Genomic DNA, 23,222 nt, shown 5'->3' with positions numbered 1-23,222 from the left:
ATATTAATCCTCTGCCCAAAATTCAGCCATTATAGTCAAATCTAAAATCTCTGACCTGCAAGATCTGCGTACGTGGTTTGCCCCCGTCTCTACCGCCACCACTCACCAGCTTGCTCACTTAGTTCCTGCCATATCACACTCCGACTGTGCCCCCTTCAAGATTCTGACACTTGCTACTCCTCCCTAGGGTGCTCCTTCCCCAGAGTCGCGTGACTTGCTTCCTAACATTCCTCAGGTCACTGCTCAAATATCACCTTCTTAAAGAGGATTTCCCTTTTCAGCTTTGTAAGTCCGAGCCTCCGCCTGCCCACTCAAGCTCCCCACCCCAATCCACAGCGTTCCCAATACGGCTTGTCCTGCCCTGTTTTTCTTCACAGTTCAGACGATGACCTGATACATATTTACTTATTGTTTTATTTTTTCATTGCCTGTTTTACTAGAGATTAAGCTCCAGGAGGTCAGCAATTTCTACAGTTTATTTTACTTGCCTAAAATCTACAGAATGCCTAGCGCATAGAAGGTACTCAACAAACATTACTGAAAAAAATAAGTGAATGAGTAACAGTAATAGGAGACATTTCTGTGGTGAGCCTCAGCAGCAAGGAAGGGCAGCTTTATGTGACATCAAGAGGGTACTGGCTAAAGAAGCACAGGCTCTGCAGGTCCCACAAGCCCAGCAGACTCCCAGAACTACATGGAAGAAGGGCTGTAACACCAAAAGAGCAGGCAAGGACAAGGCCACAGAAAAACTGTTCTGTGGTGATCGTGGCCCCGTAGGAAAAAATTCACTGAGAGGAAGAAATAATAACTTTACCAGAGAGAAACCTGAAAGATACCCTCTCAACCAAGTGATAAGTAACATCACCAATAATGGGAAAAGTAAGTACTATATGCTTCTTAATAGGATACATTGAAAACACAACATAACTTCTGTGGCACTTCTGCCAAAAGCATGTCACCTGAATCTAATCATGAGAAAAGAAAAAACTAGGATTAAGGATATTCTATAAATGAACTGGCCTGTACTCTTCAAAAATGCCAATGGCATGAAACACAAGGACTCAAGAAATGTTCTAGATTAAAGGTGACCAAATAGACATAATGACTGAATGTAATATATAATCCTGGATTTTATTTTGCTAGAACGGACATATAGGGATAATTGGCAAAATGTGAACAGAGTTAATAGATTAGAAGAATTCAAACAAAGCTAAGTTCCTGACTTTGATAATTATATGGTTATGTAAGAAAATGCCCTTGTTAAGAAATACACACTGAGGTATTTAGTGGTAGGAGGGGACGTTATGTCTACAGTTTATTCTCATAAAGTTGAAAATGAAATCGTTGTATCAGAGAAAATAAAACAGCAAAACGTTGCCATTTGGGAAATCTGAGTCAAGAGTATATGGGAATTCTTGGTAGTACTCTTAAAAAAGTTTTCTGTAAGTCAGAAATTATGTCAAAATAAAAAAAAATTCAAGTGAAAAAAGAAGCAAAAAAACCTAACAAAAAAGGTTCAAAAATAATTGGGAAAAATATTTTCAATATATTATAGTAGCTTCTATTTCAGATTTTAAAGGATAATCTCTCTAAATACTCAAGTTTAAAATTAAAAATTATAACCACAAAAGAAGAAACTATGTATCACTAGATTCAGAATGTAATTTTTTAAATAACATAATCTACCAGGCTAACATACTAGACTTTTTCCTATATCTAAATTTCATTTTAAACAAATGCCATGAAGGAAACTATCATAACACTGACCTTCAAAGAAATACTGTGATTTCCATATAATATTTCTATTTCAGTTATTTAAAACACATTTTAAATTAACATAATCCGAAAAATAACACCCAGGATACATTGAGGATTCAATATGTCCTACTTCAGTTGAAAAACCATGAAATACTATAGAAAAACTTTCCAAGAGTACAAATGTAAAAGAGCTGACTTTACTTATTTAAATGCAGTGTCAATTAGCTGTTTCAAAAAGCAGACAAAACAAAGCAAAATTACCTTCATGGACTGTAATGCCACAATTGTCACACTGAATTATTTCATCAGCATCCTCGCTATTATCTCCAAGACAAACACAGCAAATCAGAATGTGGTCCATTTTTTGAGAACTCCAGTTTTGACTCTTCTCAAGAATCAGCGAGTCCTAATATTAAAACATACCAGAAAATCACATATTTAAATTAAAAGATAATTTTAATAACTATAATCCTCAAAGTTGTTTTATGCATTTCTAAAATTATGCTGCATTCTCCATTATTTTAGTAGTTTAGTTTGAAAATAGTAATTTCAGAACACTTGAAAAGTCCATTTCTTTGTCAAATGACCCTCTAAGCACGCTTTAATTTTGCATTTTCTCTGCAAGTTCCATATTCTCCCTCCTTTAAGAAATCAAAGAGCAAGCATGCAACTGACAACTCTTCATCTGCTTTGCCATTCTGGATTATAGTCTGACCCCTTAAACTAGAAGAAAGGAAAAATTAACCCACAGGTAATTATTAATCCTACAATGGATTTAAAAAGTGTAAGACATGGTTCCTACACTTGGAAGCTTATAATCCTGCCTTAAGGGAGACAAGACACACATATATCAAACAAGAAAAAATCAATCCAAGATAACATATAAGCAAATATGTATGTGATGGCATAATTACAGACTCTATACTCCTTAACAGCTGAGGAATTCAGTAAGTTTCAGGATCATCAAACCACTGGATGATAGATCCAAGAGAGCCTGTATAGGCATATCTGTACATACAGGTACAGAAAACCATCTAAAAAAGGATCCAGGTTGTCTAGTTGCTAAAGTGTGAAGTACTCTATTAGGTTCGTGTCAAGAAGTATCTAGTATAGGGCGCCTGAGTGGCTCAGTTGGTTGAGCATCTGCCTTCAGCTTGGGTCATGATCCCAGGGTCCTGGGATCGAGTCCCACGTTGGGCTCCCTGCTCCACGGAGAGCCTGCTTCTCCCTCTGCCTCCTTCTCTCTCTCATGAATAAAGAAAATCTTAAAAAAAAAAAATCTAGTATAACTGATAATAAAGATACTGAGCTAATTATAATATAAAAGGAGAAAGGAAGACATAATATAAAATGTCAAGAAAGAAAAGAATTTGCTTTGTTTAAACTGCATTACAGATTTAAACTTTAAATGATTAACAATATAATGATTCTTATATTCTTACATTATCAGATTGGGCATTATATAAGATAGAACTTATGAGTTTATGTTTTTAAGAACCTAACCACTTTTTTTTATATTTTTATATTCTTTTAAACAGACCAATATCCACAGGTAACATTTAGAGTCATCATTTCATAGCAATCCGTAAATGACATCTGAATGACACTTAAATGTCACATCAATAACATTTTTTTAAAAATTGTGTTATACATCTAAACTTGCAGCTATCTGTAAAACAAATCAGAAAAGAATGCAAAGTCAACAAGGAGGCGGTGTCCTTGCTCTAGAGAATCCTAGTACTTTAAAATTGTGTATTTGGGGGCACCTGGGTGGCTTAGTTGTTGGGTGTCTGCCTTCGGCTCAGGTCATGATCCCAGGACGCTGGGATCGAGCTCTGCATCAGGCTCCGTGCTCCTCGGAAAGCCTGCTTCTCCCTCTCCCACTCCCCCTGCTTGTGTTCCCTATCTTGCTGTGTCTCTGTCAAATAAATAATAATAAAATCTTGGAAAAAAAGAAAAAGAGATACTTACCTTTAAAAAAAATAAAATAAAATGGTATATTTTGCTTTTTTTTTTTTTTTGCTCCTCTTTGTTAAAAAACCGAAGTAATTTGTGGGCTTTGGACGTGAGTACCAAATAAAGGTACAAACTTCCTAAAAAGAAAACTCATGGTTTATAGTACTTTCGTACATTGAGCAAAACAAAAATCTACCCAAATGTTCACCCCATTAGCTATGCTTCAAATTTAAAAGCATTTGACTTAAAGTCTAATGTCCTAGTGTTTCTCAGTTCTCATTTAATAACTGTTGAACCTCGAAGTGACGGTTTTCTCATCTGTAAAATGGGATGGTAAAAGTAATACCTTCCTGATGAGATTTTTGTGAAAATTAAGATAATTGTATGGTAAAAATGTTCCTGAGATATACTAGGTACTCAATAATAATGTTCATTTCCATTCTCCTTTCCTAATTCTTTGTAGGTGGTTCAAGAGGAATATGAGCTGACCATTTACTATACTGAGGAATCTTCCTTGGAATCCCCCCAAAAGTTGTAACCCTCAATAAGTACTGCTACTTTAAATATTTTCCTATGCTAAGTCCCAAAAGACTTTTTTCCCAAAATACCACATCTGGGTTAAAAATAATCACAAACTAGAAAAAGATCTAGCCAATAACCAGAGTTTGATGATTGACAGGCTACTCGTGTAAAATGGGTTCTGTCAATACTTTTCTGGTGGAATTACAACTAATGAGTGCTTAAAAAAAGGTTTACCCATGTGGGGAACAAGTAAATTTCTATGGATCAGAAAAACAAGCATTAATAGGTAGCTCTGATTCCATTATTTCCCTGTTCTTCCATTTTGCTCAGAAAAAACAATAAACGTCTAAATTGTGTATCTGTACAATTTCTCTCTACACATACTATCATTTAGAGGCAGAGAAAACAAAATCAACTGGTATTTCTGGGATTCCCATCATTTGAGACTTTTACCAGAAATGTAATGCAAAGAAAGAGAAATGGGGGGAACTTGAGCCCCACCAAATGACTGACAAATAATGCTTCAGTGGGAAAATCTTAGTAACACATTCTCTTAAAAAATTATGCTCTAAGTTGTCTTTAATACATCAAATAAGGGTTTGAGCACACTTATCAGAATATAAAAGCAAATTTAGTAATAATTTTTATCAGCATATTTCTGAAGATGTGTATCATTTTTTTAGCTTCTGGACAAAATAGTCAAGCTAAAGTTTTTACCAAAAATTATTTGAAAATATGATTTTTACATAAAAATAGAAATTGGGAAAGTAGGTTTTGAATGGCACAAGAGTATCACCTAGGATAGAACTTTATTATGTCATAACTTAATGCAATCTAAGGGCAATTAGAAGAATAAATGGGGCACTATAGTAATAAACCAATGACTATAGTAAACCAATTCATTTTTTTCCCTTGGGATTTAAAATTTACACCTAAAATAATAATATTGTCCAATGCTCTCCATGGGTTTAGTGTTTATTTATATAGTCCACAACGATGATTACAGGGCGCCTGGATGGCTCAGTCGTTGGGTGTCTGCCTTCGGCTCGGGTCGTGATCCCAGGGTCCTGGGATCCAGTCCCGCATCGGGGTCCCTGCTCGGCGGGAGGCCTGCTTCTCCCTCTGCCACTCCCCCCGCTTGTGTTCCTGCTCTCGCTATCTCTCTCTCTGTCAAATAAATAAATGAAATGTTTAAAAAAAAAAAGATTACAAATAATAATATACAACAGGTAAATTCTAAGTTTTATGTGTGTTTAATAAAAGGGAATTCCTGAACACTTCACGTAAAACTAGAATTAAAAGAATCCTATTGCTCTGAATATGAGAAAAAGTACACCAAAAAGTTTGAGCAATAGGTCTCCAAGTTTTTTTTTTTTTTAAAGATTTTATTTATTTATTTGAGAGAGAGAGAATGAGAGAGAGAGAAAGCACATGAGGGGGGGGAGGGTCAGAGAGAAGCAGACTCCCTGCTGAGCAGGGAGCCCGATGCGGGACTCGATCCAGGGACCCCAGGATCATGACCTGAGCCGAAGGCAGTCGCTTAACCAACTGAGCCACCCAGGTGCCCAACAGGTCTCCAAGTTTTTAAAGAAAATTAAATTCTCAAGAATCTGAAGTAATTTTTGTACAATATTTTGAACTTTTTATGTATTAAAGCAGTTATTTTAAGGGCGCCTGGGTGGCTCAGCTGGTTAAGCATCTGCCTTTGGCTCAGGTCAATGATCCCAGGGTCCTGGGATCAAGTCCTACATCGGGCTCCCTGCTTGGCGGGGAGTCTGCTTCTCCCTCCACCCTTCCCCCCTGCTTGTGTTCTCTCTCTCTCTCCAGTAAATAAATAAAATCTTTAAAAAAAACAAACAAACAAAACAGAACAAAAAGCAGTTCTGGGGCACCTGGGTGGCTCAGTTGGTCAAGCATCTGTCTTTGGCTCAGGTCATGATCCTGGGGTCCTGGGATCCAGCCCCAGATCAGGCTTCCTGCTCAGCAGGGTGTTTGCTTCTCTCTCTCTCTCTCTCTCTCTACCTCTACCCCTCCCCACTGCTTATTCTCTCCCTCTCAAGTAAATAAATAAAATCTTAAAAAAAAAGCAGTTGTTTTATTTTGAAATGTATAAAAAGCAATTGATACTTAAGTCAGAAACCCCAAATAGAAGTGGCTATTTATAAATTTTGGCAAAAATTTTAATTACCAAAAATCAGATGACAATTGCCATTTCTTCACAACCACTTAACATCTAATAATCCATTTAACATGAGAGCCTTTTATGAAAAGAAACCAAAAAACTTCCACCTGAAAATTTCTACTGAAATTATCTTCTATCAAATATTAATCCTCAACCAAAGCTCTAGAGTCAAAGTCCTGAAAATGTGAACCATTCTCTGAAAATGCTACACACCCATCCCCAGAAGATTTACTTCAGAAAACCAAAAAGCAATAATATAACATCAGTTAATCCCAAAAGCATCAAGATAAAAGTTTGAAAGTGGCATATAATGATACTCCAAGGGGATTGTTCAGACTGCAATAAATTCAAAAAATGTCATTAATTCTATAGGCCAAGGAAAGTGCCCATATGTAGAAAATGTAGGTTTATCAAATGTCCAATTGTAGAACAGTAGTTCTCAAGGTGTGGTCTGTGGGACACTCTGCTTCACAGGGTCTACAAGCTAAAGGCTATTTTCATACTAATACTAAGGTTGTTTGCCTTTTTCACTCTCTCTCATATGTGTATGATATAGTCTTCCAGAACTATACAACAGGGGATAGGGTCATCAATCTGACAACTTGTATGCTTCTGTATGTCTTAATTTTTGAAATTCCTGAGTTTTAATTTGAAATAGTAAATAACAAAAGCTATAACCTACAGGGTGCCTGGGTGGCTCAGATGGTTAAGCATCTGCCTTAGGCTCAGGTCATAATCCCAGGGTCCTGGGATCCAGTCCCTTAAGAGTCAATAAAAGGCCCCCCGCTCAAAGAAAAAAATCAAATTCCCTAAAAACCTTCAAAATTATTAAAGCTTCGGACATCACTTACAGGATGTCCAACATCATTTCCCTACAAAAGCACTTGACATAACAGCCAAGAAAGTTTGCTGTTTATAAACTAAATATAATTCAATTATGTAATTCTAAAACCACACTTTCAGCTCTCTACTACAAAGCCGTATTTGAAAACCTAAAGTAAAAGTAGAGAAAAATAAAACTTCAAATATAATCAAATACATCTGTATTAACTAACAGATAATTGATACCTTGATGCCAAAGTATCTACCTAAAATAACTAGGAAGATTAAGATACAAACAATGGCCGTAAAGCAACAAGAATTACCATTAGTCATCTTTTTTACAAAATCAAGCGCATATGAACAGGAAATTTAGAAATGTAAGATAAAATAATAATCCCGATTAGTTTTTATTAAAATTTGTCATCTCATTTGAGTAACAAATAGAAGTAGAATCATCAAAAATTACTGGTGTTGGGGAAAAACAGTTACCAAGATTTCAGGTAGAACATTACTGAGTTAAAATTAACTTTCTATCAGTTCTTCTGCATTTCTGCATAGGGTAGAACAAAAGGAAAATTAACACAAATTAACACAAGAGTTAATTTAGCGACTGTAAGAAGAAAGTTCTTGACAACTTTACTGAGGCGCTCTGGAATCACATTCCTTTGGGACTTAACCTAAATATATGAAGTCCCATTATTTACTAAAGTCTCTCCTGGTAGAAAAAAACCTAAAAGCATATGTGGCCTTCCGATGCATCATAAAGGAGAGTCTACAACCTCCTAAGCAGTATTTTATGTATTACAGATTATTAACAAATGGATAATGTATACATTTTACCTGGCAAATTCCTAAACATCTGCAGGTATTCCCCACACCAACACATAAAATCTAACTCTGTCTTTATCATTAGCCAGCTTACTTTTATGAATGTCAGGCTAATAAAAATGAAGAAAGTAATGCTGCCAAAGGTAAACTTATTCAGTAGATATCGACTACTAAATGCTATAAAATAAACTGGATACAAGCCTACATCAAATATGAACAACTGATTTTTCCATATTTCTATTTCCCTAAATTGGCACTGGGAATATGGAACTGTTTGTGCTACAGCATATAAATACTATATTATATTCCAAATGACAATTTCCCGTTACCTAAAGATAAGAATTTAGATAGATAGCACTGGAGGCAGGCAACATTCTTCATATGCAAGTAGATAACCTAGAAGTTAACCAATGTTTATAATATATATATTTATTATAACCTGCTGTTTCATCACTACTGACATATAAGCCCCTCAGAGCCTGTTACTTTATATTTTGGCAAGAAAAAAATCACCAAGTTTTTAAATGAAACTTACTTAAAATAGGTAATCAATGCTATGTAAAACTTGTAAGTAGAAGAAATTTAAAAGAATACAGCATAGAAGGAAAATCCTTCTACCAGTTTAACCTTTTTCAATGATATGAAAAAACAAAAAATAAGTGCTTGCTAAAGAACTGAATTTTTGTGACAACAAATGCATTAACAGAAATGACAGACTTAATTATTATAGTTCTACATGTTGATGTAACAGGTACATCTACATGTATGACGACAACTCAATCTTGCTTTTGAAGAAAAACATATACATAAACACACAGACAAAGAGACACAAATGTGTTTGACTGAAGAATCTTGAATGTTGCATCTTGGGCCCAAAGGATAAACCTAACTTTCGGTAGTAGAACTTCAAGTGGAAGAACTGAGTCATTACTGTAGTTTTAGGAAAGAAATGTTTGTCTTATGATAGGAGTGTTTGATTTTTCTTTTTCATTTCTTTGTAGAGAGAACTTATTCACTAAATATATGTAAACATATAGTTCTTATTTACTCCCATACATCTAAAGCAAAGACTTGGTGACTATTCAGATGATGAGTGCTACAACTGGTAAAGGAATTAACCTTAAAATCAATCTCTAAAAGTCTGAGGCAATCATTAAGCTGTTTGTTGTCCTGCTCTAAAGTAGTCTAGAAGTCTAAATTTTCATGTGGATATGGACATAGCTAAGTTGAAATAAAGGTGACCTTTGTTTTCATACTCCACTCAGCACCATTCAGCAGTCTATGAAGAATGGGGTGAGAGGATAGAAAGGGGAAAGGAAAACTACCATATTCCTAGTCTATGGATATAAAAATATTTCTCTAACTACAAAGACTGTGAGCTCCTTGAGGACGGTGATTATGAGCTCCTTGAGGACGGTGACAAATAGTAGATACTCAATAAAGGCTGGTTGACCAAATGAATAAATGTTACAGTTAGGGCGCTCATTCACTCCCACAGCTGTCTATAAACAGGATTTCAAGGAAGCTACTTAATATAATGAGTAGAATGGTTTAGAGAAGAATTCCCTTTTCCCCAGACAGACAGATATCATAAAAATTGGGTTGATCTACCTCATTACTCTTGCTTTGAGATAGTGTCAGGCTATCATTGGTCAGTTCCTCATCATCAGCACTGTTTCTGCTAAGAACTTTACTCTTCTTCTTCTTGCAACCCCCTTCACTGGCAGGGCTGCTATGATCTTCATCATTGCCTTCATCATTCTCATCCTCATCACTCCCACTTCCCTCATCTTCATCATCCTCATTGTCTCCATCACTTCCTTCTTTCTGAGATGCAGATCTCCCCTTTCTCTTTACTACAGTAGGTCGCCAATCATTGTCATCCTCACTGTCATAGTCATCCATATCATTCAGCTCTTCCATGGATACAAAATCCAAAAGTGGTCGATTTCGACGAAGGTTCCACTTTTTTGGCTCACTGACTTGTTCCTCTGTAGTGGTTGTCGTAGTGGGGACTGAAGGAGATGTGTTAACAGCAGGAGGACTTGTGGCTGGTGTGGTGGAAGCAGCAGAAGCAGCCACAGCATCAGATACTGTTGCTTTTTCTTTATCCTCTCTCTCCTTCTCTTTCTCCTTTTCTTTCTCCTTCTCTTTTTCCTTTTCTTTCTCTTTCTCCTTTTTCTTTCTAGGTCTTTCTCCATTCTCTTCTTCCTCCTTCTTTTCCATTTTAATTAACTGTTTTTCTGATGACAGTATTTCTTCCTCTGCAGAATTTTTAAGTTGTTCTTCTTTTACTTTAATATCTTCATTCAGTTCTTCTTCTAAAATATTTTCTTCAGAATCACTACAGGAACCTTCTCCACTGTCCTTTGAAGGATCTTCACTTCCATTACCACTCCCTTCAGAATCTGTTGAAAATATGAGAAAAAAAAACCACACATATGTATATACATACACACACACACACACAACGCTGACACAAATGAAACCACCAAAATTTGTGAGTAACTTGCAAAACAATATAAACAAATTTAAGTCAAAGAATGGTAGACATTCCCAACCTGATTAAATAATAAATCAATGAAGTTGGTATAATGGTTCTAATTCAATATAGCACTAATGAAGATGACTATATGTAACTCTAAATTAAAATATGCTTCAAAAAGAGGAGCACTATCTTGTGTCAAATGGCTCATGCTATATTCGGTACCCTAGAAACAATTTTTTTTCCCTAAAAGTAAAGGTGCTTCTTTTTAAATTGGGCACTTGATTTTAACTTAATGATATAATACAGACCAAATTCTTCTTCTCTTCCATCTTCATTTCATAAACTGTATGAACTTACAAGCATTGAGTTACATTCAGAACAAGAAAAACCTAGCCCAAAAACTTGGTCTCATTTATTTTACTCTTTACCCAGCAACAATGAACACAGGTTATTTATGATAGTCAACATCCCTAACATACTAATCAATTTTAGGAGTATCAAGTTCACAGGTGAAGGAGACAGTAGCAGTGGCATAGTAAATGGAAGTTGCAAGAGCAGTTATCAATTTTCCTGCTATCAGGATACTGTTCATATCAATTAGAGCCACCTAAACTTTCAAAAATTCTAGGCAGTAACTACGACAGCCCCCCCAGAATGAAAGAAATTAGTAATTTTTTAAAAAACGAATCCATCTTGGAAATGAACAACCATGGTAGTCGCTAAAAAGATAGGCTTAGACTATTAAAAAGTTCATGCAGAACTACAAGCTTTCTAGCAAGTTTCTTCCATTCCTGCCTAGGGCAGCGCAGGCCATCTTGGCCCAAGACTACTCAGTAAACTTCTGATCCTCTTTACACCTAATCAAACAAATAAAAATCTAAAATCTGAAATAACGAGGAGAAAAAAAAAAAAGGAAGGGGAGCTTAAAGAAGTAAGAAACAACTAGTCATAGGTCATGGCCAACAACTATAGTAAAACCTGTAGGGTGATACATTCTTTGAGCCTATAACTAAGAAAAGGATAATAATAAAATGGTGAAAAAAGTCTATGTTTCCACACCATTTTAATTTCTGTTAACTCAACCAGCCTTAGCTACTATAATTAAATGGATATTAAAGTAAAGAAAGTTAAAAAAAAAAAGTAAAGAAAGTTGCAATTAGTGTCTGGTATCTAAAATATCCTAAAAATCCTTTACAAATGGTTAAAAAACAAAAACAAAAAAATCCTGCACGGCGCCTGGGTGGCTCAGTTGGTTAAGCGACTGCCTTCGGCTCAGGTCATGATCCTGGAGTCCCAGGACTGAGTCCCGCATCGGGCTCCCTGCTCAGCAGGGAGTCTGCTTCTCCCTCTGACCCTCCCCCCTCTCATGTGCTCTCTCTCTCTAATAAATAAAATCTTAAAAAAAAAAATCCTGCAAGTTAAATTGATTAAAAATACAGACTAACATACAATAAATATTGATTGGCCCTACAAAATAATTGTCAATCTCAAGATTACCACGCAGGAACCCACAGCTTATTCAAAACTGTTGTGAAAAAGCACTCTCATCCTAAACAATCTTAGGTAGGATACAAGAACAATATCATGTAGGTCAACAATACCTTATTTGAAACTTATGGAGCCAGGTATCTTTCAGAATTTTGATTTTTTTTTCAGATTTTAGAAGGGAAGCATGGTGTATACACAATATATGACACTTAAAAATCTCCAGTGAGATCTATGGCACTATCCTATAATCAAACACATCTCTGCAGGGAAAAGTATAAATATTTACAAATATTTAAGGAAACACTACAAATAAACTATCATTTCCAGTTAGGTTTTACCAAAAACAAGTTTGTACCAAACTTAGGAAACACCTTTGGATTTGTAAGCTTCTTGAATTTCAGAGAGTGAATCCAGTATCATCCACAACTAGGTAACTTCTTTTCACTCCAACAGTTATACAAACCATTAAGAAAATTATGATTTTTTTAATACCACTCATAATTAAACCCAACCTACCAAGAAAAACTACTTCTGGTAAAAAAACAAATAATAATCATAACAATTTCTAGATATTTTTAGATAAGAATCTAATAAATAATAAGCAGAGTTGACCAAACACTTCTAAGGCAAAAAGAGTCTGTGCATACTAACTACAGAAGACTGGAACATCTTGCAAACAATGGCATAATTAAGAGAGATATTTTTTAAAGTACCTAAAAAGGGGTGCCTGGGTGGCTCAGTTGGTTAAGCATCTGCCTTAAGCTCAGGTCATGATCCCAGGGTCCTGGGATCGAGCCCCACATCGGGCTCCCTGCTCAGCAGGGTGTGTTTCTCCCTCTGCCTCTCACCCTTCTCGTGCTCCCCCCCCTCAAATAATAAAATCTTAAAAAAATAAAATAAAGTACCTAAAAATTATTTCTAATAATTTTTTCTAATAATTATTTCTAATAATTTTTACCAATAAAAATAACAGTAGATATAAAAGTTAGAATAACTGGGGCACAAATGTGGGTACCTAATCAAAACTGAGACCAATCCAACTTCGCTATTACTTGGTAAATTTTGCTAAATGTTAAGAATTGTTATGATTTTGTCTTGGTTGTTGTTGCCAATGCCAATCATTTTTTAAAAGTATAGGGGTGGGGGACACCTGGGTGCCTCAGTCAGTTAAGTGACTCGTGATTTAGGCTCAGGTCATGATCTCATGGGTCAGGGGATCAAGCCCCACGTGGGGCTCTGCACTCAGTGGGGAATCTGCTTGAGATTCTCTCTCCCACTCCCTCTCCCTCTGCCTCTGCCCCTCCCCTGACCCACACATGAGCACACTCTCTCCCTCTCTCCCTCAAAAAAATAAATAAATCTTAAAAAAAAAAAAAGTATGGAGAAACTGATACTCTTTGATTGTTTTTGTTTTGTAATCATATCTGGATAGAAAGCAATCTGAAAAGAAAAAAAATATTTAAATGCTTTACATCTGTTAACATATTAGATGAATCTGAAATTTTTCCACAAATCCAAATCCTAGTAGCTTACCCAACCCTTCATTCTCCAAATATAATACATTATCCATACTCCAACTGCAGGCATCACGAATATATCAAATTTTATCTTTGATTTCTGAAAAATAACTTCATCTGATTAGTCATCACTTCTTTTTGATACATATGCACTTGAGGGATGGAGATAAACAATATTTAGTTACAAGCATAGCTTGAGAAAAATGACAATGAAAAAAATCAGTCTTTGGCTGTCTATAATTCCATTTTTGTAGGCTACAAAGAAAAATGTCTTCTTATTACAAATTCAAACTGACTCTGTGTCATGTTCCAAATCCATCACTCTTACATCTTTTTTTTTTTTTTTAAAGGTAATAGACTAGAGAAATAAGTCAGATGCTTCTTAGCATTAGAAGAGAAGTAAATCTGGGGCTACTGGGTGGCTCAGTTGGTTAAGCATCTACCTTCGGCTCAGGTCTTGATCTTGGTCGGGGTCCTCGGATCCAGCCCCGCATCACGCTCCCTGCTCAGTGAGGAGTCTCCTTCTCCCTCTCCCCTCTGCCCCTTCCCCCTGCTCCTGCTCACGTGCTATCGATCTCTAATAATTACCTTTTTTCAAAAAGGTAATTCTAACTCTACAATAAAATTTTTTCTTTAGGAAAAAAATTAAAATTGAAATCCCTCCTTCCTATTCAGTTAAATAAAAGGTACCTTTCTCAAATATACAATATATCAAAATCTCTCCAAGCAATAGCTATTTCAACTAACAGAAGTTAGGGAATTTTTTACAGATACAGAATTAAAAAACAGCCTTCAAGAATTCCTTCACAATATTCAATGCTTAAGTTTTCCCCATGATAAATATTGAACAATAAAATAGTATTTAATTCAGTTTTATTTTAGCTTTGCAATATAAAGAATCACCTTTGTCTATCAACCTTAATTAACTATTCCATTCATTGATCTAGTGCAACAGTAATTAGTATTTATAAATATACACAATACCTAACAGATTACCAGTCTACTGGTTATTCAGTTATCACCTTGGGGCCATTTTTTACTAATCCTGTATTTTCTCTTTTTTAAAAAGCCAGTCAGTCAACACAACTCATCCTCTACTCATCATCTCTAGTTCCAGCTGTGTCATTTAACATTTTCTGAATAAATCCAGACCAGTGGTTCTCAAGTAAGAACAATTTTGAGTTCTGTCCCAAAGAGAACATTGGCAATGTTTAGACAATGAATGATTGCCATGAAAGTGGGGGTGGGGGCAAGAAGGGAAAATGATACTGGCAGTTATTAAGTAGAAAACAGATGCTGCTAAACATTCTACAGTAAACAGGACAGGCCATCATTACAAAGAATTATACAACACCAAATGCCAATAGTGCCGGGATTGAGAAACCCTGGTCTAGTAATTAAGGCCTTAATTTGACCTCATTATACTTGCCCAGATGCATCTCTTTTATTCTCTTACTCAATCCTGATTCCCAAATACAAGTATTTTCCAGCATCCACACTTCTAACACTTAATACATTGTTTCCCTCACCTAGATTGCTTCTCTTTCAGTTCCTATGTTCAACTGTTAATCTCCTCAATGAATTGTTCTAGATAAATCCAATCTAAAGTAGTCCTATCTCCTTGACTTGAACTATACAAAATAATCAATCATGCTTTGTATTATCTGTTATTTTACTTATTTAGTTATTCTGATAGTATCACATTTCTTTGTGAATTCACCATAATATCCAGCCAAGTGCTCTTGAACAAAACTACAGATCAATGACCATTATCTTGATCCACTTAGCCAAAATTAGATTAAGTAAAAAAATACTACCAAAGCAAAGTCTCAGCCTGACTCTTCCAGCTAATTTTCTGGCGTTCTGGCCTAATTAAACTTACTATGGATCAAGATCTAAAGTTAATCACCTTACTTTGGCCAGCAGGTTAGAAGGGACACAGCACTGCTATTCTGTCTCATTTAATAAAAGTCATATATGCACTCATCTTCAAAACCCTTCCACTTATATATCAGATAACTAAATGCAGTCTATCCTAATCCCAATTCCAGGACCAAGTCTCAAATATAACCACTTAAACTAGGTCGAATGATGAAACCGCCAATAATCAAAAATTGGTAATTTCATATGGTTCAATTTAACATCTCCACATATGGTTCTTCTGGTGACTATCACCATAATTCTAATATGGTTGTACTCTGTCCTCAATCAAAAATGAGAAATCTAGGGGCACCTGGGTGGCTCAGTTGGTTAAGAGTCTGCCTTCCACTCAGGTCATGATCCCAGAGTCCTGAGACTGGGCCCCACACTGGGGTCCCCGCTCAGCGGAGAGAAGCCTGCTTCTCCCTTTCCCCCTACCCCTCTCACATGAATAAATAAAAATCTTTAAAAAAATGAGAAATCTAACTCTAATTTCACATTAAAGATAAAAGATCTATTTTCAAAAATGTTTGTACTTTTCTAAAGTCAGAGGCTTTTAGTTATTAACCATCAAAAATCAATCACTTGACAATCTTACTGGCAGGTCATTTTTTGAGCAATATTTATCTTTTTCTATTTTATTATCTGAGAAACACATGAATAAAATTATGTTTATCTGCAAAGGTGTTGAATATAATCTTTCAAAAGTCTACATTCTTAAAGCCGAACAGAAGTAGAAGTTTTGTAGTCGGAATTTCTGACTTCAAAATGAAGAGAAGAAACTGATGCACAGAATCTTGTCAACAAAAATTAAGTCCAACCAATCTAAGAGAGTCAGTAGTTCATTCAGTAAGTCATTTCTAGACATTGTTTTGAAAGAAGCTTTGATCAGACAGATGATTAGCTACTATTTCTCCACCTCCAGTGTAATCTAGTCACATGTAGGGTTGGGATTCCACAACTCTAACATGACTGAAAACAGTGATAAGTCTAATGTTTTATTTAAGAGTCCAACTACCTCAGGCAAAGAAAGGATTCAAACAGGGAACACTGGTAATCTACAGTAAGCCACCATGTTAGCTATGAAGGACACCAATGCACATTAACCAAGAATGGAAAAGAGGATTCAATTTCTATTATTAACTATTTTAAACAAAATCATTTACTACTATAATCTTCCTTCCAGTAACATAAGAACTACACAGCGCCCAAGGAAGTAAATTACAAATAGAGCAGACTAACTATGATGACAGGAGGGAACAGAAAGTATATATTTTTTAGTGCTTTGAAGACATTTTTTAAAAAATTATCAGCCTATCAGTGAGGTCATATGATACATGTCTTTCTCTGATTGACTTACTTCGCTCAGCATAACACCCTCTATGATATGAGGAATTCTTAATCTCAGGAAACAAACTGAGGGTTGCTGGGGGGGGTGGAAGGGATCGGGTGGCGGGGTGATAGACATTGGGGAGGGTATGTGCTATGGTGAGCACTGTGAATTGTGTAGGACTGGTTGAATCAGAGATCTGTACCTCTGAAACAAATAATGCAATATATGTTAAGAAAAAAAAAAAGAAGATAGCAGGAGGGGAAGAATGAAGGGGGGAAAATCGGAGGGGGAGATGAACCATGAGAGACGATGGACTCTGAAAAACACACTGAGGGTTCTAGAGGGGAGGGGGGTAGGGGGATGGGTTAGCCTCGTGATGGGTATTAAAGAGGGCACGCTCTGCATGGAGCACTGGGTGCTATACACAAACAATCACGGAACAATACATCAAAAACTAATGATGTAATGTATGGTGATTAACATAACGATAAAAAAATTTTTAAAAATTTCAAACATAAAAAAATTATCAGCCTAACAAAACTCATCCTCCCACTTTTCATACATAATTGATAATTCCCATCAACTCTGATTAAGATTTAACAAGGTCAGGAATCTCCACTTAGCTTGATACCAAAAATTATCTTGAAAAAGCAGTTTGTAACATTAAATTGTTTTAACCTTTGTAAAGAGAAGTGATACCTGTGAATGACTATAACTCAGTAAACAAAAAGGAAAAAAATCTACAAAGTCAGGATTTGTTGTCACAGAAACAATTATGGAATACTTAAAGATTAAGCTTCGGAGTTTTTTCATAATGGTATTCAAATGAGTCGTAACTTCTGAAACCCAACAACTATTTTAACAGTTAACAATCTGGACCAAAACTACATTCTAACCAAAAATATTATCTACAAAGATTCTCACCAAGAGTACTTAAAAAGTTCTGGCTTCTTTCCCTTCCCTTGCTTTCCTCCTTTGGAAGGACCAAACATCAGTAAGTTGACTAATAAAAGGGAGAGAAACTGGCTGAGAAGCAAAGGTTAAAAGACAATCAAGATAAACTTAACTTTTTGATTGTTGGGAGTGACCTCAATTAGTCACAAAATCCAAGTAGTTTCAGTTTAAGATTACATCTATTTACTTTTAGGATCTCTGCAGCAAAAAGACTTAAATTTTGGAGTCAAAAGACAAGGATTTGCATCTATTATGGCCTAAGTGACCTCCTGCAAGTTCTTTGAACTCAAGTGCCCTGTTATCTGTAAAATAATATTTCCTTCACTAAGCTATTACAAAAGTTAAATGAGATTATGGAAATAAAAAGGTCTCAGTAAATCACCATGCAAATTCTACTTGTTGATGTTATTTAAATAACAGAAACGCAACATAACCTTATTTCATCTTATCATCCCTAGCAGGTTAAAAAAAAAAAAAATGGGAAGGGAGAGTGTTATGACTAAGCACAGAAAACTCTCTGGGGGAACACTTTAAAATTATTAAAGGGATGAAACTGAAAAGTCTTTATAAAACTTCCATCAGAAGGGGCAAAATTATAAGTAATTTTTACTGTACGTGTGTTGTAGTATTTTTCACATAAAATGTACATTTTTCAGATTCCTGCAATTAAAACTATACATATATATCTATATATGTGAAGTATAATAAACAGAAGATACCATGGAAAACCGTATTTTTGTGTTTTCCAATCTTGTACAATGTGAACGTATGACCTTCTTAAAAGTTTGTTTTTAAAATCACAAAATATAATGAGTAAACATGTATCTTTGTACTTCAGAGAGTTTTGAAAAGCCCAATCTACAAGGTCCAACACCCACCACAAAGTACAACTTTTTACTCTGGTCACCTTTATTCTGGTTAAGGGAGCTAATAGACAAAAAGCAAAACTCCCCTCAGAGGGTGCCAAGTGATGTGAATAAAGAAGAACCCTGTTCATGGCTCACATTACTCTCAGGATATTATTTGACTTCTGGATATTTTTTCCCCCTCTATCCATAAAATAAGCTTAAATTATTTTTGAGTAAAGAACAGAGAAAACGCTTTGGTATCTATAGTATAAGTTCTTTTCTGCCTCCTAATTATCTGAGTATCAATATAAACAGAAGCAATGATAGGATCTAGTGAAAGGATCTTCGGGAAATGTGAGAAATCAAATGGACAAATGAAGTTTATGTGCTTTAACTTTAAATTGGCATCTTAATCAAAACCGATTTTTAAAAAGGATCTGAAAATAGGCCCAACTTCCAGAAAGCTGGGAAAAGGAAAGAAAAGGAAACATTTACCTGAGGCATCTCCAACTTTAAAATCACTGTCATCTGAACTATCATAATCGAGAGCTTCTAACAGAGAAGCTGCCAAAGGCTTCACCTGCCTCCTCTTGGAGCTGCGATCCACTGTTAAGAGAAAAACATTACATCGTCATTAATAATCACGCCAAGCACAGACAACTGTGATGCTAAGGGAAGATACAGATGACCTCGTGCAGGGAATCTGTCTAATTCAGTTCTCAGCAAAAAGTGTAGGAAGCTCGCTTGGAGTGGGCACACGGGCTGGGGAGGGCTGGCCAGCAGCAGAGGCGGCTCCAGGCTGGGGTGTGGCAAAGGCGAAACCAGGCCAACCAAAATCAAAGCTAACCCCCATAACATCCTCTTACATTTCTGCGACTAGTTCATAATCCCTCACTTAGACACGGAGACAGTCAACAGAAAGAAAACGCGAAGCCCAGATAATTAAAGAAGCCTCGTTCATTCTCGCAGACTGTGGAAGGGAAGCGCCCACGAAAGGTCCAGCTTCCAGCAGAAACCTGCCACCCCCACCCTGCTCCCACAGGCCCTGACTTCTAGAAGGGCTGAAATGCACCTTTCTCCCGGCGGAGGCCTCCAACACACTTACTAAGGAATCCGTGAGGTGGTCGTTTGGAGGAGACCTAGGGAGAGGCTGCGAGAGCCTGGCAGCGCTGAAGTCGGGACCGATACCGCGGGAACAAATCCGAAAGATGCTACTTAAAATCGGCGGCGCCGCCGACCGGGCCCGGGCGCCTAGAGAGCAGCGCTGAGGTCCCCTCCCGCCCCCCACCCCGCCCCCTAGTCCTTGCCGAACCGGCCCCGGCCGCTCGCGCCCCTTCCCACGGCGCTCCAGTGCCAGAGGCTCCCTCAGGCCCCGGCAGCTCTGGGGAGTTAATTTCCTCCGTTAAAACTGTTAGAAAAAAATAAAAGAAAGAAAAACTTTATTAGCTTGCACCAGAAGCAACAAAAGACCCAGAATTTGCAAAGTCCGAGGTCGTTTGCCTGAGACAATAGAGAAAGCAACGACCCGGATACAGCTCGGAAGAGAAGGAAGTGAAAACACACGGCAAAGCGAGGCCCTAAGAGCAGCACGAGCCGTGAGCGCGTGCGCCGCAGTTTCAGGCGCTCTCTTGTCTCTCCTGCAGGAGGAGCCGAACAGAGCCGAGCGAGATCCGAGAGGGAGCCGAGCGGAGCCGAGTATTGACGAGCGGGAGCAGAGAGCCCTCCCAGGCCCTGAGAGGCTCTTCCCACAAATCACTGAGGCTCCACCCCCCGCCCAAATCCGTGGGAGGCCAACGTTTGTTCCTGGTGTTTGTTTCTTAAGTAGTTACTAGGAGTACACTTTACAGAAGGAGGCGTTGCTAGCTTAAATTGCTACCAAAAACATAAATAATACCGACAGCAACGTTCTACCTGCTGCCTCTGCAAATTGCATCGCTTTAAATACCTTGGAACGTGTGAGTATTTTATTTCCTGAAAGAGGGAAATGTGAGAATCGCATTAGACTTAGCTGCTTTGAAAATTACACTGTAAGAGAGGGGAAAAAAGCATTAAGTTATAGTAATTAAGTATTATTACAACGAGTGTACTGTGGACAGTCATTTTCATATAAATAAAATAGACAGTATTTAATTTTACTAAGAATACATCTAGGGGAAAATAATCCATTTCACAAGTAGATTGTGTATTACCTCACGATGTGTGTCCAAATGAATGTGAATGCCTTGCATTCACTTAGGAAATTTAATTTTTTAGATGAATTTTTAAATCCATAAAAACTCAGGTTAGTGTGTATAACTGGATATGGCAGTCCTTCAACAGTTTCAAACACCACATTTATTTACATACAGGTTAAATACTTTTTAAATGATATTAAAATGTTAGAATTTGACTAGTATTAATACTTTTCAAAAGTTTATATATCAAGGACTAGAATTGGATGAAGTTGATTCAGTTCACTAGTTTATTCCACACATAAACATTGAGTGGCAGTGTTTGTAACATGGGAAAATAAATGTGTAGGAATCAAATCATATAATGCATTAGTGAAGCTTACTCTTTAAAGAAACGTGTTAGATTATTTTGTGAACTGGAATTGAATTTTATAATATTAAATTTGACAAAATAGTAAATATTTACTACAAAGTAGTATAATTTATGGATTGATTACATGGAGGCTGGACGGCCTGCAAGATAGTTGTCTCTTTCCTTCCAGAACTTAAGGTACAGGTAAGGATACAAACAGGTAAGACAATTGCTGTATATTGTGAGACAGGCTACCAGAGAAAGAGTACACATGCTAAGAGGAGAGAAGGCACTCAGGGAAGGCTTCCTAGAGAAAGTGATAGAGCAAAACATAGTCTGAACTGACCTGAGAAAGTGAGAAAAGGAGACAGAAGTGTTCCAGACCAAGGAAAGGTCATGGGCAAATGCTCAGGGCTAAGGATTGGCTAGTTAAATTCCCCAAAAGCTGGACTACTTCTAATGTCCCAGGACATTCCACCATAACAGTAGCTGTACAAATTATATTGCAACCTCATCTTTCTGTGTTCCTTATCCCTGCTAAAAATGTAAACTCCTCCAATCTCTAAGAGTCTCTAGTCCCCTGATCCAAACTACCACTGCTATGTGCCTCCTCAAACCATTCTACAGTGCTGTAGAAACTTAAATTCCAAAATTTTACAACCTTCTTAGTAAACCCTCTTCCTTTTCAATGATTATTCATGCACTTCTTGTCTAAAATGGAAAGTTACCCTGCAGCCCTCTCAACTGGAGGCCACTCAGCCTCCCACACCTCATTTTGTCAAGATCCAGAGGTGGCATCTAATCCTTAATACTACCCACTGGCCTTCAGAACTGTTATTCCTCCAGTTAAAAGCCTAGCAACTTAATTATTTGACCAGCTCCACTTGAGGAACTTAATTTCCATTCTATTTCAAACATGAACCATACTAAGGATTGTTTTACTTCTGAGGTTAGAGAACCAAACATTCCACTCTCCTCCTAGATTCACTGGGAGGAAGTATGCTGAATTATCTAAAAGGGAAAAGACACTCCAAAAGCTAGCATTTAAGTTTCTATAAGAGAAATTCCTAGAAATAGATTGTCTTTTTTTTTTTTCTTCAAAGATTTTATTAAAGGTCTTTACATGGCAAAATCCAGATTCCAGATCCAGCTGCCAAGGAGACCCTGTTATCCTGTGGGTACTGGCTGCAGCATGGCAGGCCGCTCTGGATTCCTACCCTTCTGTTCCAAGATGGGGGTGGTAGGCAATATCTCATCTTTGGGTTCCACAGTGCTCACATGACCAAGCAGGGGCTTCTTAGGGCCAGTCTTACCACGTGGGTCCCCAGGAAGCATGATCTTCACTTTGATGCCTCAGCAGTGTCAACATAATAGTTAATAGGGTCCCCACTGTGAATCATCAGGCCATGCATAAACGTCATGGATTTAGGAGTTTCCCAGACACCAAGATCTCACAGCCTTTGGCCCCACCCTTCATGATGAACTGCAGCACACTATAGCAAACCCTCTGCACAGCAAGTCCTTCTAGGAGTTTGTATTGGAGACTCTGCCCTAGTAATAGCACACAGACCTCTTGTGGCCACCTTTTCAGTTTACAGTTCTACACTGTCCTCAGGGAAATCAAACCTCTTCTGAACCACAGTGGTCAATTCCCAGATCTGCTGGCCCTTCTCACCAAGAACATTCTGTGTTCTGGTGGCCAAGATAATGATTTTTGTCCTGGTCGGTGTAATTCAGACCTCAATCCCAGAGTAGCCATCTTCAGCCAGGTCCTGAGTGAGAAACTCGTTCAGTTCAGGTTTAAAGATGCCATTGGCAACAAACTTCATCTTCTTGGAAATCTGCACCACCATCTTGCTGCCATGGGCCACTGATAGAAATAGATTTTCTGAATAAAAAAATACAAACACATTTATATTTAATAAACATTGCCCAATTGCTCTCTAAAAATAGGCTGTACTAATATATATTATCACCAAGAGTGCATGAGAATTCTTTCCAAACCCCTGGCCATTGAGTATTAATAATCATTTTTTTTAACTTTTAATTTCTAAGTAGTTTTAGATTTATGAAAGAATGCACC

The 23,222-nt window shown here is 37.1% G+C and overlaps 1 protein-coding gene and 1 pseudogene across 4 annotated transcripts in view; both read right to left on the bottom strand.

The window, feature by feature from the left end:
- The window catches only part of PHF14 (PHD finger protein 14), a 199,429-nt gene extending 179,539 nt beyond the window's left edge, over positions 1 to 19,890 (bottom strand). For all 4 annotated transcript variants that reach the window (XR_015766710.1, XM_088018232.1, XM_028119281.2 and 1 more), the window contains exons 1-4: positions 19,722 to 19,890; positions 19,112 to 19,222; positions 9,680 to 10,476; positions 2,020 to 2,164 (exon numbers count right to left, since the gene is read on the bottom strand). Coding sequence is in view for 3 of the 4 variants with exons in the window: in XM_088018232.1 (XP_087874358.1) it covers positions 2,020 to 2,164; positions 9,680 to 10,476; positions 19,112 to 19,222; position 19,722 (1,054 nt within the window). In the remaining variant the exon portion in view is untranslated. The remainder of the gene's footprint in view (positions 1 to 2,019; positions 2,165 to 9,679; positions 10,477 to 19,111; positions 19,223 to 19,721) is intronic.
- Positions 19,891 to 22,306: 2,416 nt separating this feature from the next.
- On the bottom strand, positions 22,307 to 23,013 carry LOC114219936 (small ribosomal subunit protein uS3 pseudogene; annotated as a pseudogene).
- Positions 23,014 to 23,222: the final 209 nt, after the last annotated feature.

The sequence above is a fragment of the Eumetopias jubatus genome, unplaced genomic scaffold (assembly GCF_037043125.1).
Source record: "Eumetopias jubatus isolate StellerSeaLion01/CBP00866 unplaced genomic scaffold, mEumJub1_p1.0 scaffold_14, whole genome shotgun sequence".
Taxonomy (NCBI): Eukaryota; Metazoa; Chordata; class Mammalia; order Carnivora; family Otariidae; genus Eumetopias; species Eumetopias jubatus.
Note: the sequence above shows the minus strand (reverse complement) of the source record. Positions and strands in the feature narration are given on the sequence as shown.